The 14,973-nt window shown below is 31.4% G+C and overlaps 2 protein-coding genes across 9 annotated transcripts; one reads left to right on the forward strand and one right to left on the reverse strand.

The window, feature by feature from the left end:
- Positions 1-3,481: 3,481 nt before the first annotated feature.
- Positions 3,482-8,433, forward strand: LOC108487054 (protein BTR1-like). 6 transcript variants are annotated; one of them, XM_053020693.1, is made up of 10 exons: positions 3,488-3,729; positions 3,836-3,944; positions 4,233-4,471; positions 4,551-4,657; positions 6,106-6,299; positions 7,132-7,256; positions 7,569-7,664; positions 7,740-7,801; positions 7,903-7,987; positions 8,068-8,433. In XM_053020693.1, exons 2-10 carry the CDS (start codon positions 3,860-3,862, stop codon positions 8,074-8,076), a joined length of 1,002 nt encoding a protein of 333 aa, XP_052876653.1. In that variant the 5' UTR covers positions 3,488-3,729; positions 3,836-3,859; the 3' UTR covers positions 8,077-8,433. The 6 variants fall into 6 exon arrangements, with proteins under 6 accessions (XP_052876652.1, XP_017646762.1, XP_052876653.1 ...); XM_053020692.1 differs by having other exon boundaries at positions 3,482-3,645; positions 3,842-3,944; positions 7,903-8,433; XM_017791273.2 differs by having other exon boundaries at positions 3,484-3,645; positions 7,903-8,433.
- Positions 8,434-10,382: 1,949 nt separating this feature from the next.
- On the reverse strand, positions 10,383-13,877 carry LOC108487277 (eukaryotic translation initiation factor 6-2-like). Of its 3 annotated transcripts, XM_017791577.2 has the most exons (9): positions 13,727-13,872; positions 12,968-12,993; positions 12,416-12,504; positions 12,101-12,197; positions 11,940-12,025; positions 11,813-11,857; positions 11,455-11,585; positions 10,887-10,997; positions 10,383-10,801 (listed from the first exon to the last, which is right to left on the reverse strand). In XM_017791577.2, exons 3-9 carry the CDS (start codon positions 12,423-12,425, stop codon positions 10,544-10,546), a joined length of 738 nt encoding a protein of 245 aa, XP_017647066.1. In that variant the 5' UTR covers positions 12,426-12,504; positions 12,968-12,993; positions 13,727-13,872; the 3' UTR covers positions 10,383-10,543. The 3 variants fall into 3 exon arrangements, with proteins under 3 accessions (XP_017647066.1, XP_017647065.1, XP_052876695.1); XM_017791576.2 differs by lacking the exon at positions 12,968-12,993 and having other exon boundaries at positions 13,727-13,877; XM_053020735.1 differs by lacking the exon at positions 12,968-12,993 and having other exon boundaries at positions 12,416-12,474; positions 13,727-13,873.
- Positions 13,878-14,973: the final 1,096 nt, after the last annotated feature.

The following is a 14,973-nucleotide window of genomic DNA, read 5'->3' on the forward strand; positions in this document are numbered from 1 at the left end:
ATGTCAATGTTTGCTACTTTATTATTGTTTTCTCTGTTATTGATTTCATGACTTATGATAATCGCAATGTCGTGTTCAAGCAAGGAATTTGTATTGACAATTAAGTGTAAATCTCATAAATGCGTTCTTCAGTGGTAAGATTTGTTAGTTCGTTTACGTATGTCGATTAGGGGTTATAGTATTCTGTAATATTCAATTAATAATCAATTTTGGTTTCTAATAGGAGAAAAGGGTGGTGCGTATGATGTCTCACCAACGACTTAGGCACTATTTTAGGCTGCCACTTTGCAATGGTAAGTGATTAATATTTCCAGATTAAGGGCTATTTCATTTGGTTAGGCTTTAGTTTGGCAGTTGCATTTGATTTGTGACTTGGTTTTAAATGTATGATTGATAATTTTCACTTTCTGGGATGTCGATTTAGGTATTGGAATTCTCGTAGTTGAGTTTGCTTCAGAAACTGATCAAGTGTGTAACGGAAAACTTGAAAAAAATAGTGAATGGTGCGATGCCGAAAAACCCACTGTCAACATACACGGTCGTGTGCCAGACCGTGTGTGTCGCACGAGCGTGTGTGAGGTCATGTGGGCCTATTTTTTGAAATTTTACCCTTGGTTCGTTTTTGATGTATGCATCAAATTTAGGCTTTCCGTAGGGTCCGTACTGTGTAAATAAGAATGTAAAATATGAGATTTGATTTTTTGCTTCCATTAATATTACTTTTGAAAGTCTGACGTGTATAATATGCGTGACTTTATTATCTATTATTGATTGTGTAGGCCACATAGGCGTGTGAACTCATTTTTTGGAAATTTCGCCTAAGGTTGTATTTATTTGTGATGCGTATTTAGCCATTTTGTAAAGTCCATATTGTATAAATAAGACTTCAAACCATGATATATGATATTATGATAATGTCTATAATGTCTAAAAGGTACGAAATATATATATGCATGATCTGTATATTGATAATTCTGATGGTATGTTTCTATTTTGCTATGTTTGTATATGAGCATATGATGTCTGATTATGTTATTTTGTGTATCTCTGAATCTGTTATATGACCATGCATGTGACGTTATGGCGAAACTGGTTTGCTTTTGTTGAATTTGTGACACACCTGTTCTGCAAAGCATGGAATTCCATGCCTTATGATTTCTATTATTGTACAATTGCATGTATTACATGCTTGTCATTTAGATTTTGTATTTGCATGCCATGTCACATTGCATGGAGATGGGATAATATGGTAAGGAGGACGTTCTGGCACTTTAATGATCTGCACTATTTGGTGGTTTATCCACATTTCTGTCTGATAGCTTGTCTGCAATTAATATAGTGGCTCGACCATACATATATGCTATGGCAGCTTGGTTGCAATATAGTGACGTGACCACATATATTTAATCTGGCAGTTTAACTATAACTCTGGTGGCATTGTCCACAATTATTTGTTGGTGTGTTTTCTGATGGACGAGTTCTAGGAAACTCTAATTTGGTTTGTATCGGAGTTAGGTAGGAAGTTTTTAAAAAAATATGCATTATGTTTTTTTCTAAAAAATACTGCATTAGCATAAACATGCATTTTCAATTTTGCTTAATTGATTGTTATGAAGCTCTCTGCGATACTTTGATCTAATTATTGTGTTATTTGTATTCTCTCTTTGAGTTTGGTTGTACACTAGGCTTTATAACTCACCCATCTCTTTTCACCATTTCAGGAAAACAACAGAATTATGATTAGGCGGCGTTTGAGAACTCGGATTGGTTTTTCGCTAAGATGGTTTGAATTATTTATAACTAAGTTTTCTAGATTTTTTATTTTTGGACTAGGTTTTCAGATTTGATTTTGGTTTTGGAGTTTTGTTATTTGACTTAAGTTTTTTTTTTACATGTTTTCTATTAAGTTAAAGGAATGCTTGATTTTTTTTTTTAAATTAAACAAAATATGAATTTTCCACTGCAAATTTGAAATAAGTTTTAGACAAGTTAATAACTAAAGTTTCAGAAAATGCACAATCGGTAAATATACGTTTTCTCTAATCTGAATCACAGTTTTCGAATTAGCTACTCTAAATTTTTCGTCGTAAATCTAAATATCAAATTAGTTGTTTTTCCGTAAAATAAACAAATTATGCGCGTGATTTCATAAAGGACTTGTAAGTGTTTTGCCGAAAATAATATTTCTAGAACTCACGATTTCCAAAGCTAAATTTTGATTTGGATTTTCAATCGGGAAATGTAATACCTCAAAATTTGATCATAACGTTTAAGCCAAGTCCGGAGTATTATAATTTTTTTCGTAATTTAAAAATTCTCATTGTGATTTTTAAAAAAAACTAAATACAATATTTATTACATATTTTATAATGAATTGTATAACATGAATTACGATATATATTGCCCAATTACATAATTTCTTATGGCATGCATAATATATTTTGTAAACCCCTCGTAACGTGTTTATGTTGTTAAAATGTATATTACCTGTTATAGTATTTATTATTAGCGTAATATGGGATCTATCAATTATTTTTATGATCAAATTAATTAAAATTAAATAAGTTGAAATTATTGAATATTAAATTTCCATTCACCCATAACTAATTAAATATTAAATTAAAACATCCTATAGATTTTATACTTTCATAAAATTTGAGATTTATTTTTATATTTAAAATTTAAAATAAAATTTGTTATTTAAACATATCAATTTAATAATTAATATTTTTGGTATTTTGTCAAAATTACCAATATTGTTGCTATCAATAAGTGTGTTATTATGGTACCTTTACTTTCATAAAAGTTCAATATGGTATTTGGACTATCAATATATGGTTTATTATAATACTTGGTGCTAACACCATTACTAAATTGCTGAACCAACCAATAAAAATTTGACACGTAGAATTTTTTCCAAACTATTAAGACCACATGGATAATATAACATGTAAGTTTAGTATTCACTTCTTTTTATTAACCATATGTTTAGTTATTTGTTTTTAATTTAATTTAAATTTTTTGTTTTATTTGATTTTTCATATAATGCTATATTATCCACGTGGACTATATGTTTTGGAAAAAAATTTTACGAGTCAAATTTTCATTAATTGGTTTAACAATTTATTAATCGTGTTAACAACAAATATTATAATAAAATACATATTGATAGTTTAAGACCTTAGGTACGATATTAAACATTTTATTAAAGTACAAGTAATAGAATAAAATACATATTAACAGTTCAGTACCACATTCCCCATCTGCGAAGTTCAATTATCACATTGGATATTTTATAAAAGTGTAGGTACCAAATGTGACATTATCCCTTTAAACTTTGACTTTTAAAGTATAAGTACTAAATTAAAAACTTTTGTAAAATTATAGGAACTGACAAGATATTCTAACCTAAATGTTATTAACTTTTAGCTTTCCTTAGGTTATTAACTTTTAAAAAATAGGCGGTTTTCTCGCTATAATTTTTTTTTAAATATAATAAATTAAATTAAAAACTCTAACGAGCCTGACTAAGCCATCGAGCGATGGATAGATAACGAAAATTAAAAAAACAAAAAAAAAAAACCAGAAAACTTCAGCTCAGGCCTCAAAGTCTCAGACGAAGGAGGAAAAAGCTACGAACTGAAAGTAAAAAATTGAGAAGAAATTTTGAAAAATAAAAGCATTAATCTCTGTTCTTACTGATTATTTGTTTAACATTTGATTACTTAGGTGAACTTTTTTATTAATTCCCATAAGCTCTGCGTTTTTTTTTGTCTATTTATTTGTTTACGCAGTGTTATCGTTGTTATTTACTCTTTTTTTGGTTTTGATTAAGGTTTAGAAGAGGAGAGAAGTGATAATGGAGTCGACTGAGTCATCTTACGTGTCATCTCCGGAGGAAGCGAGGAAGAGATCTTCGCCGCCGCCTAGATCGCCGACTTCCGGTAATTTCTGATCCAATCTTCTTCTTTTTTTCGTCGAAGCTTTTCATACTTGTGTTTTTACTTTTGACTCAATGACGTTAATCTTAATTTTTTGTTTTATGTTTCTAATGTAATGATTGATGTTTGAAATTGTTTGAATTTCGGATTCTTTTCATTTCGCTTATTTATTTATGTAGCAGTTTTCCCCTTATTAACGTGTGAAATTGTTTCAACTTTTCATATTTTCCAAAAAAGGCAAGATCTCATGAACTAAGTGATTAATTCTTCTCATTCTTCTTCTTCTGTCAGAAAACGGGGAGAAGGCTACATATATAAGGTTTCTTGTCTCCAATGCTGCAGCTGGTTCTGTAATTGGGAAGGGTGGTTCAACAATTACTGATTTCCAGTCCAGATCAGGAGCTCGAATTCAGTTGTCACGCAATCATGAATTTTTCCCAGGAACATCAGATAGGATTATTATGGTCTCTGGAACAGTTGATGAAGTACTCAAAGTTATGGAACTTATCCTTGGAAAATTATTGAATGAGGTGATCTTTATGATGACTTTTAACTCTACTAGTTTTCTGTCTTTCAGATTATTACAAATGTTGGTTTCCCTTTTGTCAGCTCAATATTGAAGAAAATGATGATGTTGAACCAAGAACAAAGGTGAGGCTAGTTGTTCCCAACAGCTCTTGTGGCAGCATAATTGGGAAAGGAGGGGCTACCATAAAGTAAGAAGTCTGCATGAACACTCCGATTATTCCAGATGTTTTTGTTGATACGTTTTTGAAAATTCACCTGTGACATAATATTATTTTGCAGGCTTGAAATTAATGAAAATTCTTTAACATCAATTCTTTAGTTTTTAGTAGTGTTGACAAGCATCCTGAGTAAGCTCAATTATAAAAGTGCAATTTATTCTTCCATTGTTTTGTATATTTCCAGGGGATAAACCTCGTAAAAGTTTTGACCTATAGTTGATTTATAGCATATGCAGATAAGCATTAGTAGTGACTGAAGCACTTTTTGGAATTGGTCATATGTGAGAATGTGTGCAATGAAAGATATATTTGACTGGGTTGTGGATTATTTGGCAATTTTGCACACAAAGAGCTCTTTATGATGAATTTGGGAGATTACTTTCAGGAGACAAGGTCTGGAAAGGACAATTTCTTGGCAATAGGACTAAGTTTAGTAAAAGTTACCCTAGGGATAATTTTGTTGCATCATAGTGAGTTACTTCTGTTGAGTTGTCTATTGAAAGCTTATATAGAAACTTGATGATGATGGCTTTAGGGCATAAACCAGTCAAGTTGCTAGTAGTTTCCCGTCTGGCCGAGGTTCACTCTAGATTGTGGTTAAGTCTTACATGGAGTTGACTTGGATGAGAATTGAAAATAATTTTATTTCATGAAATGGTTAGTAAAGATTAAAAACTTGAGGTCTAAAATTGTGGACTTAAGGTTTTTGAGAAGAATGCTTTCTAACATGCTGGTCTAGCTGGCATCAATGTCTGAACTGCATGATATTCTGCTATATTTTTCCTCTGTTTTCTATTGATGCACACTTATGTTTTTTGAGATGGACCAACCTCTTAAAAGTTACTTCCATGTCTGGAAATAGTAGGATCGGAGCCCTGTGCTTTTCTGCACTAATATTCTACTTCGCATAAAGTAAGCATGCTGTGACTGAGATGTCGTTCTGATCCAGGAAGTATAACTGCTTCCCCTAATTGGTTTTTGAGATGGACCAACCTCTTAAAAGTAACTTCCATGTCTGGAAATAGTAGTATTGGAGCCTGTGCTTTTCTGCACTAATATTCTACTTCGCATAAAGTAAGCATGCTGTGACTGAGATGTCGTTCTGATCCAGGAAGTATAACTGCTTCCCCTAATTGATTATAGCTACTACTTGTGGTTTGAGCCCTGCAAAAAATTATGACCAAATACTAAAAGCTCAAATAACTTTCACTTCCTTGCGTCCTTGTAAGAAAACTATCATTGTGAAATGTTGTTTTGTGCTAATGAATCTGAGGAAATGAAAAATGAGATTGTAATACAAAAACACATAAAATGATGGTTTTATACATGTGTGGTGTGTGGTCAGTTACTACCAAAGTATTATTGGCTGCCTAAAACAGATATTGCCATTTTTAATTGTTATTTATGCCTTTCTGTAGGTCATTTATTGAAGAATCTCAAGCTGGCATTAAGATATCTCCGCAGGATAATAATTTCAATGGCTTGAATGATAGGCTAGTGACACTGACTGGCACTCTAGACGAGCAGATGCGAGCAATTGAATTAATTCTGTCCAAGCTTAGTGAAGATCCTCACTACTCACAAGCTATGCATGCTCCATTTTCATATGCAGGTGTGTTCTCTTCTTATTTGGCCACTGAGTCTTAAGAGACTTTCACACTGCATCACTTGTTTCTGCTCCATGAACACCACTATTGCTTTTTATATCATCCTTAACAGTTATATTTTAGTCCTGATATGCAAGCACTTTTTTTACATTTCATGTTTGGCTAAGATAGCTTTTTAGCTGTTGTATGATGTTAACTATTAAAGCTTAGCTGTCAGAACATTTTTATTCCCTTTCTTTTATTTTTGTGTCTGGGGTTGTTGGTGGCTGGGGATACACACTTTTTCCTCTTTAATAGTACTAATTTTTACACTATTCCATCTAATATCTGTTACTAAGTCCAAGCCTGGCGGAAATCTTCTATGTCATTAAATCATTTTTCATGTCCTATGAAGTTAAATGTTAAAACTTAGTTGTCATCATGGTGTGTTTCTTTTTGGGGAAACACACTTGTTCTTTAATCTGTAATAATCATTTTTACACCATCCTATCAATCAGTGAATTCAATCCTGTCTATTCTGGGGCATAACTGAACCGAACACAATCTGTGCCTATATTTAGAGGTAATCATAGAATTTAAGAAAATGAGGCCAAAAGAGCATGACACCTCATTCAAGCTTTGTACATGAGACGGTATGGAATTTTCTTACGTTTGTTTAAAATCCAGTGGCTCGCTTTGATGGTTTTCTGGAATGCTGTTATGAGATACTTTTAGTTCTTCTAGTCAGATTCTTGATCATATTTTATTAGTGAACTGTTCTTAACGTGCGATTGGTATTTTTCCTTTCTGTAATCATTACTATATGCTACAGTAAGATTTCTTCAACTTGAAATTTAGGTGTTCTCTTCTCTGGTTTTCATGGTATTCCACATGCATATGGGCTTCCTTCTATGGCAACAGCGACCTACAATTCAATGAGCTATGCACCAAATGGGGCTGGAGGGAAGTTTCCGAATCCCAAGGTTCATCTCTTTCTATCATGTTTTATCAATAACATGTGATGACTTATGCTATTTACCCTGCTTACTGTTTAGAGAAAATATTTTAATTTGTTTTATTTTGACATCCATATAGTTCTAAAGATCAGTCCTATGCTCATTTTCTCTTCTGTTTGCAGACTCATAGAATTACTTTTTTAATAACTCATTTCACCCAAATTATATCACATTTCTTCTAGAATTGTTGTATTGCAGTATTTGTAATGTCTAACCCATTTTGATATCTCCTAAACCCTTGTTGTTTCTGAATTAAACTGAATAATGTTTCTTACCCAGGAGGATCGTAGCAACTCTATCACTATCGGTGTTTCAGATGGCCATATTGGACTGGTTCTTGGACGTGGTGGAAGAAATATCATGGAAATTAGTCAGGTTCATAAACGATAAAATATCATTTGGTTCATTTATTTTACTTATATTCTAAACATGAGCGCTTTGTTGTTGCAGGTTAGTGGGGCCAGGATAAAAATATCAGATAGAGGTGATTTCATGTCTGGAACAACCGATAGGTAACGATTACAGCTTTATCATTATGCTGTCTATGCATCGAGTCTGGTGGTGATTTTTTCCTTATTAAAAACCTTTTCTATCTTTCACCTTTCTTTGGCAGGAAAGTGACAATCACCGGATCCCAGAGAGCAATTCGACAAGCTGAAACCATGATAATGCAGAAGGTAGCTAATACCACTCAAAGGGTAATGGCTTAGTTTTCCAGTTATCAGAACCATTCTTTTTTGAATCTTTCGATGGAACCGCTTAGAACTTCCTCGTATAGTTTGACTAGAAACATATCCTCATTCATTGGCACACTACGAATCGACAATGCCAACAACATGACGTTAGCAACAAGAACAGGAAATTTTTACTCTAGCAGAGCTCTAATCAGGTACTCTTCGGGACACATGGACAAAAATTGTAGATTTTTTTAATTTTTTTTTTTTAAATTTTAAGAAAGAAAAAAGATGATGGAATAGACTTTGGCATGATTACTTGACTGAGAATTGGAATTAGCATAATGTGCTTTGGTTATATAATTGTAACAGATATCCGTGGTTAAACTTGTGGTATAATATGGTTATGCTTCATTAGAAGTTAGAACATCTAAATAATTATAATTTTGAAAAGATACCCTCTTTTTTTACGTTGAATTTATGCAACTTTGCTTATTTATAGATGATTTCATTTTCATCATACCTTAAAAGAACTTGTGGCTTGAAATGTTGCTCGGTGTCTAAACCTGCTCATGGGCTGGGTGTTTGAAAATAGGAAGGTGGTTCGAAAAATGAGTTTGTGTAACATTGAAGGTATGTTTTTTTTTTTTTTTATGTGATTTGGGCATTGGACAAGTTTTTTTACTTGAGCATGGCTCAGCTTGGCCTAAATATATTATGTCATAAAAAAATATTATATTAATTATATATTTATATTTATATTAAATTACTAATCCAATAATCATTAAACTCATTACTTAGAATCTAAAAAAGCTTACCCAATTAAGTAATCCAACTTGATTTTTAATATAAATATTTTTAATATATTAGAAAGTTTTTATTTTAACGCTTTTTAGTAAATTTAGTATATTATATTTTAAAAATATTTTAAATAAAATTAATTTAGAAAAATTAAATATGGGCGGGCGAGTTAAATTTACTTTTTATAAATTGGGCCAGGTTTGGATTAAAAACTAAGTTTATTTTTTAGACTAAATGGAATCCGAACTTAAAAAATTAATCTAGATATTTTGCATGGGTTCGATTTAAACCCGGTTTGGCTCAAGAGCACCGGTGTCTTTAATAAATTTTTGGTGTAGAGGTAAATATCAAATTAAGATAGCTGTGGCTGTAAGCTCAACTCAAGGCCGATCACTCCTAGTTAAATTTCACTTCTAAAGCTTGTACTTAATTGTAGATAAAATAAAGTTTTATATACTGAGAATTGATTATACCAACTTAAATCTCTAAACCTATTCAACCCACCATACCACTTTGGCTTATAATTAATTGCCCAAGTGCTTTTCCTTTTCCTTTTATATTGACTTATAGAATCTCCTCAATTTTTTCCATGCATGTTAATTGCATTATACATCTATAAATTATTATTTTTATTTTAAATTAATCTCTAAATTTTAAAATATTTTAATTACACCCTTGAACTATTAATGTTATATCAATTAGATTCTTTTATTATTAAAACCGTTAAATGACATGTCAATCTTATGTAGGATAATTTAAAATAATTTTTAAATAAAGTAAAACCAAAAAAGATATTGAACGATAAAACTTTAATAAAAGTTTTGAAAATTTTAAAATTAAGATTCTATTCACTTTCTTTAAAGTTACTGTGTCTGATATCCTAAACTACTTTTATTCTAAGAAAATTCCTACATTAATTAGCTCAAAAGTAAAAGCAGAACTGCTTATGAAACACTTTTAATGTAAGTTTTTTTATCAAATAAATTGACTTCTTATCTTTTAACTGGACCTACTTTTAATTTTTTGAAAAAAAAAACCTTTTAATATAAAAGTTTTAAAAGCCTTTGTCAACTGTACTATTTTATATTAACCTTTCTTATTTTCTCTTTGAAAACATTTCACATTTTCAAACGTTTAAGAATATTTAATTTTTCTCAACATTTGCAAATTAAAGAAAAGAAGTAGAAACCACAACAGAAAGTGAAAACCCAAAGCTTTTATTATTTTTTTTTTTGGAACAGTTTCATAAGTAGATCTGGTGTTTTTACTTTTCTTTTCCAAGACTATTTTTTGAACTTCAATTTCCTTTTTCCATTTACTTTATTTTTACCAGTGCAGCCAGTATTCTCCTAAAACACCGACAGCATTATTTAAAAAATAAATTTTTTTGTTCCCTAACGTACCCATCCGATTGATGGGAAAAATGAGGTGGTGCCTGTGCTGTACGGGCACCGTGCATTTTACCTATTTTCGTCTTTACCATTTAATCTATTCCATTTTGATAATTATTTATTTTATTTCATATTATTTATATAAAAAAGCTGAAAAGTTGAGGAATTACATATATAGAATGGTTCCTATGTAGCATAACATAAGGATAAAAGATGCATCCAAGTGATTTTCATCAAACATCAACATCTCACTTAATTTACACTTACATTATGTTTCTCATCTTCATTTTAAACCATTTCATATAAACTTCAGAGATCACATAAAACAGTGTAATACCATATTTATATGGAGGACTTCAATTTTTGATTAACCAAAGGAAGGGGAAGCTTAAACACAGGTATCAATCAATGACTTTCTCATCTCATCAACAATGGCGCTAGGTTGCGCTTCTCTCAACTTGAACACGCTCTCTATCACGGAAAGCTCCGTTGCAGTGGTGTCTGACCCGCAAAAGGCCGTCCAGTCATTTACGGTCATCCCAGCGGCTATCACTTCGCTCCCACGGTTGATAGTGCCAGCTACCAATGGAACCTGAAGAAGCGTTGAAAGTTCATCCAAGTCTTCAATGGATGTATGAGGATGGACCTGCACCATTCAACACCCAAAATCAGAATACAAGTGCGTACAATATGAGGCAACTATATCGCTAAAGGAAGAGATTCAATCTTACCAAGCCACCTCTGTTAGAAAAGGCACAGTAGCTCCCTACAAGAATATTACCAGCAATTGTCTGCCTGAAAACTTCTACGCCGAGAACATCAGCGATTATCTCCTCGGTTTCCTGATTCAAATTGTGGATGAACAGCATTATAAGCATATTGTAACATCTTGAGATACACAAGAAGAATACCCATTTATGCCTGTTTCAACCATCCATGGCATGGAAGCTAAAACAAGGCACTGACTGCAAAAGAAATGCTTTAACAAATACCTAAGATTTATGCTTAGGGATCAATGTCCTGTTTTCTTTTCCTTGATATTCAAGTTATGACATTGAAAAGGGAAATAAATATCGAGGATATTGAGGAACAAACATACAATCATCAAGGATTAAAGGATAATTCGAAAGTTCAGATATCATTTCAAACCAAGATGAAAAGACACCACAACCAAGTCATAATCTAGTCAATAATCAGTATCCATAAGGAACTACAACTTATAATCTGACAGCGAAGTCGCAAGTTCAAACATTTTCTTACCCATTCGCAATAAAAACTATTAGTGACATAGAAATTTACCTTGTCTAGATCAGTGTGTGTCAGAGCAACATGATCATTGCAAGCTATACAGTTGCCAAGAGCAGATAGTTTCTCCTCTATGCGCCGAACAACGACTTGATCCGGTAGACTATTCCGCAAGTGTTGAAGTTCTTCAATAAGAAGGAATAAAAAGAAAATCCAACATCAATGTTAGAAACTGAGTTTAGACTTCAAAACTAGTGAAATATAACAAATGTAACAAATGTACAACATTTTCCTATGGTGACAAGAGAATATGATCAAAAAGGTTTTCAGATCTGGCTCAGTAATAAAAATAATAGAAGCAAGTCAAACAACTTTATCATTCTTCCTTTTTCAACATAACTCATAAAATTACCTTGATCGGTCGTGTTGTGGGGTACAAGTAACCCATTCTTATTTCCTGTCAAAACAAGAAAGCTCACATAAGCGAAGTCAGAGGCATCTAACAGGTACAATCAAGAATGTCTTAAAAAAGTTCGCACCAGCACATAGACGTCCTATTATTCTGGTGCCAGCAATAGAGGTCTTAACAACTGGAATGACATCTGCCAGCTCTGACTCAAAAGTACTGCAAGGTGCCATTATAACCTAAGTACATCATCGAAAATAGGAAAGAGAAGAAAACTTTAGAAGACATGCTCACCTATAGAAGTTTTCTGACCCTCCAATTGCAGCCAAGCAGTAGGCATTGGTCAGCTTGGAAAAGACACCAACGTCACATGAATTTTCAAATTGAAGCCCTGCAAAAATCCACGATATAAGACTTGTGATTGTAGACCTATTTACTCCAAATGTTGCAAAACTAACAAATAATATGAGTACTGAATTTAAAGAAATTTAACCACAATGGCAATCTATACAAATATAAGAGATACAAGACATAGCAATAGTATGACTACCTTAGTCACATCAAAAGAAGATTAAATATAAACATCCTGAAGGCTGAACCGAAACTTACTAGTTGCCATTATCAAGCAGAGACTTGATCAAAAAGATAAGAACAGAAAGGAAGAAGCTCTGCGATAAAGAAGCTGGGTTTAAATCAACCTGACAAAAAAAGAAAAATACAATTCTTAGACTGAAAAAGAAAATCATACTCATCCTACAGTCATGCATAATAATATACTACAAGTCTACAGCAAGTAACCCTTTAACAAAATTTGTGGTCGAATTCAAGCAACAACCTTCTCATCCATTTTTTACCCATGAAAGATGGTGCTATACGAAAACATGTGATCAAATTGAAGGCTCAAAGAGAACATCTCCAATGAAAAAGTACAACCTAATAAGACATTATACTAATTGTTTCTACTTATCTCAAACCATCTTTCAACAGTTCTATCAAATAACAAAAACATATAAAACTTCTTTCGAAAATCTCATCATATATCACTTCCAGAATCCTATAAAACAGAAATACACACACAATTAAAACATTTTTCCTTCACAAAACTTGAACAATGTTTGAACAACAATCTGAACTTCGGTCATCTTCATAAAACCAGCTCACCTATATATGTTAAAAAGGTCTGAAACCTGCTAAAAAGAGATACGTGAGCTTATCATTGGACTAAATGCTTAGCTGAAACTGTATCACTAAATCAATTCCTTAGGAATATTAAATCAACACCACTAACAAGCAATTCCAAAGTGAACCTTAAGCATCCATAAACATAAAACGGCAACACAAACACAAATCCGTAAACATGAATAGGATTCATTAAAAGAAGAACATATATATGTGTGTTTTTTTGTGTGTGTATATATATATTTACGGTGTAGTTTTAGTTTTTCCAAGGAAAAAGATAAAAAAGGAACAAATATAAATGGAAACTGAAAGTCTCAAAAACCTTACGTCTCTTATAGAACCAAAGAAACCTGATAAAATAGAATACTAATACGATTGCTTAAATATCAAAGAGAATGAAGCAGGGTTTCAAATAGCGGTGGCCTAACAGTGCGGCGTTGCTGCCACCACTAAAGACCTCAATAGCAGTGTGAACAAATTCGACATCAATAACAGCAAATCGCGGCGGCATATAGCAATTCAACATAAAATAGCGGTGATAACAGTCCCCTATTTCCGGTAAGCCGATACTTATTTTTTGGAAAAAAAAAAAACCTTTCTCAACAAAGTAAAACAGAGAGAGAAAGAGAGAGAGAAGCAGTAGGATCATAAAACAGGAAATCAAATAATAGGAAAGTGATGCAAATAACTCAAAAAGTAGAAATCAAATCAAAACTTCAAATTTAGGTTTCAAAAAATTACCTTATTTGATTTTGCTGCTCTTTTCGGAAGGCAAGAGAGGGATATAACAAGTGGAAGACAAATGGCTCGGTTGGCGGCGGAGGATGTATGTGTGAATCGAAATGAGCGTGGGTCGGGAATTTTTAAAGCAAAATTTATTAAAGAAAACAACTTTTTGATATATATAGTACTTGGGGAAGATGAAAAAAAAAAAAAAACCTTGGAGAAGAGGGTTAAAAAAGGATTTATTCATGATTTAGTCCCTAACTTTTCCTCATTTTCATTTTAAAACTTTTTCTAATTTCATTTTGATACTGGAATTAGTATTTGGCATATACTTATTAGATGGAAATAGGAATGATAATTAATTAATTAAAATATTTAAAATATTTTATATTAAATCTTAAAAATTTTGACTAAAAACAATTAATCGTGACTTTCTTACTAAAATCGAATAAGTAAAAAGATTAGTTTAGAAAACTCATTTTTATAATCTAAAAACTAAGCTACATCTGTTCAATTTAGTGTCACAAATAAACAGACACCAACTCGTTAAGGAAAAAATAATAAAATCAATAAATTTTATGTGAATATTTAGTACACTAGCAATACACATTTTAATTTCACAAACAGAGCTATAAATTTATCACTGTCTCATTAATTAAATAATTTAAATTATATTAATAGTATACCAAATATTTTTCATAAATTTTAAATTAAATAATGAAAATTTGAAAACCTGTACTTGTAGTTTTGATTTTCTTCTTGAAAATTTACCCTTTAAAATATTATCTATTTTTCCAATAACTTTCCATTTTTAAAGAGAACTCCTCGTGTCTCTTTGAAAAGAGAAAAAATAACTATATATATTTACAACATTTTATTTTTAAAAATATATTTATTTACTTGAACATTACCATTTTATTTTTTTCAAAATTATTATTTAGAATATTTTTACCCTGATCTTATAAATAATTATATAAAAAGAAAAAAAGAAAATAGAGGAAATGAAAGGAAAGTTAAGAAAATATTATGAATTTTTATTTTGTTTAGATATATAAAATTAGTAAATGAAAATAAAATAAATGATTATTTACAGTTTGATTAAATTGTGAAAGTAAAGGAAATAATCTATTATGATTTTTTAATTATGTCATTTTATAAAATAGCTCATATAAAAACTAATAGGATAAAATGTAATTTTAAATTTTAAGAATGTGATTGATGGGAAGGTTATTTTACAATTTTTAATATATATCAAAACGTTG

This window comes from Gossypium arboreum, chromosome 10 (assembly GCF_025698485.1).
Source record: "Gossypium arboreum isolate Shixiya-1 chromosome 10, ASM2569848v2, whole genome shotgun sequence".
In the NCBI taxonomy this organism is placed as follows: Eukaryota; Viridiplantae; Streptophyta; class Magnoliopsida; order Malvales; family Malvaceae; genus Gossypium; species Gossypium arboreum.

Excerpts from the sequence above, each read along its gene's own strand:
- LOC108487277 (XM_017791576.2), bottom strand. Across the intron at positions 11,858-11,939 it reads AATAGGACGTCTATGTGCTG|GAAATAAGAATGGGTTACTT; the intron begins GTGCGAACTTTT and ends TTGTTTTGACAG. Across the intron at positions 10,802-10,886 it reads TTTCTAACAGAGGTGGCTTG|GTCCATCCTCATACATCCAT; the intron begins GTAAGATTGAAT and ends TGAATGGTGCAG.
- LOC108487054 (XM_053020692.1), top strand. The coding sequence starts at position 3,860 with ATGGAGTCGACTGAGTCATCTTACGTGTCATCTCCGGAGGAAGCGAGG. Across the intron at positions 6,300-7,131 it reads TGCTCCATTTTCATATGCAG|GTGTTCTCTTCTCTGGTTTT; the intron begins GTGTGTTCTCTT and ends CTTGAAATTTAG. Across the intron at positions 7,802-7,902 it reads ATGTCTGGAACAACCGATAG|GAAAGTGACAATCACCGGAT; the intron begins GTAACGATTACA and ends TTTCTTTGGCAG.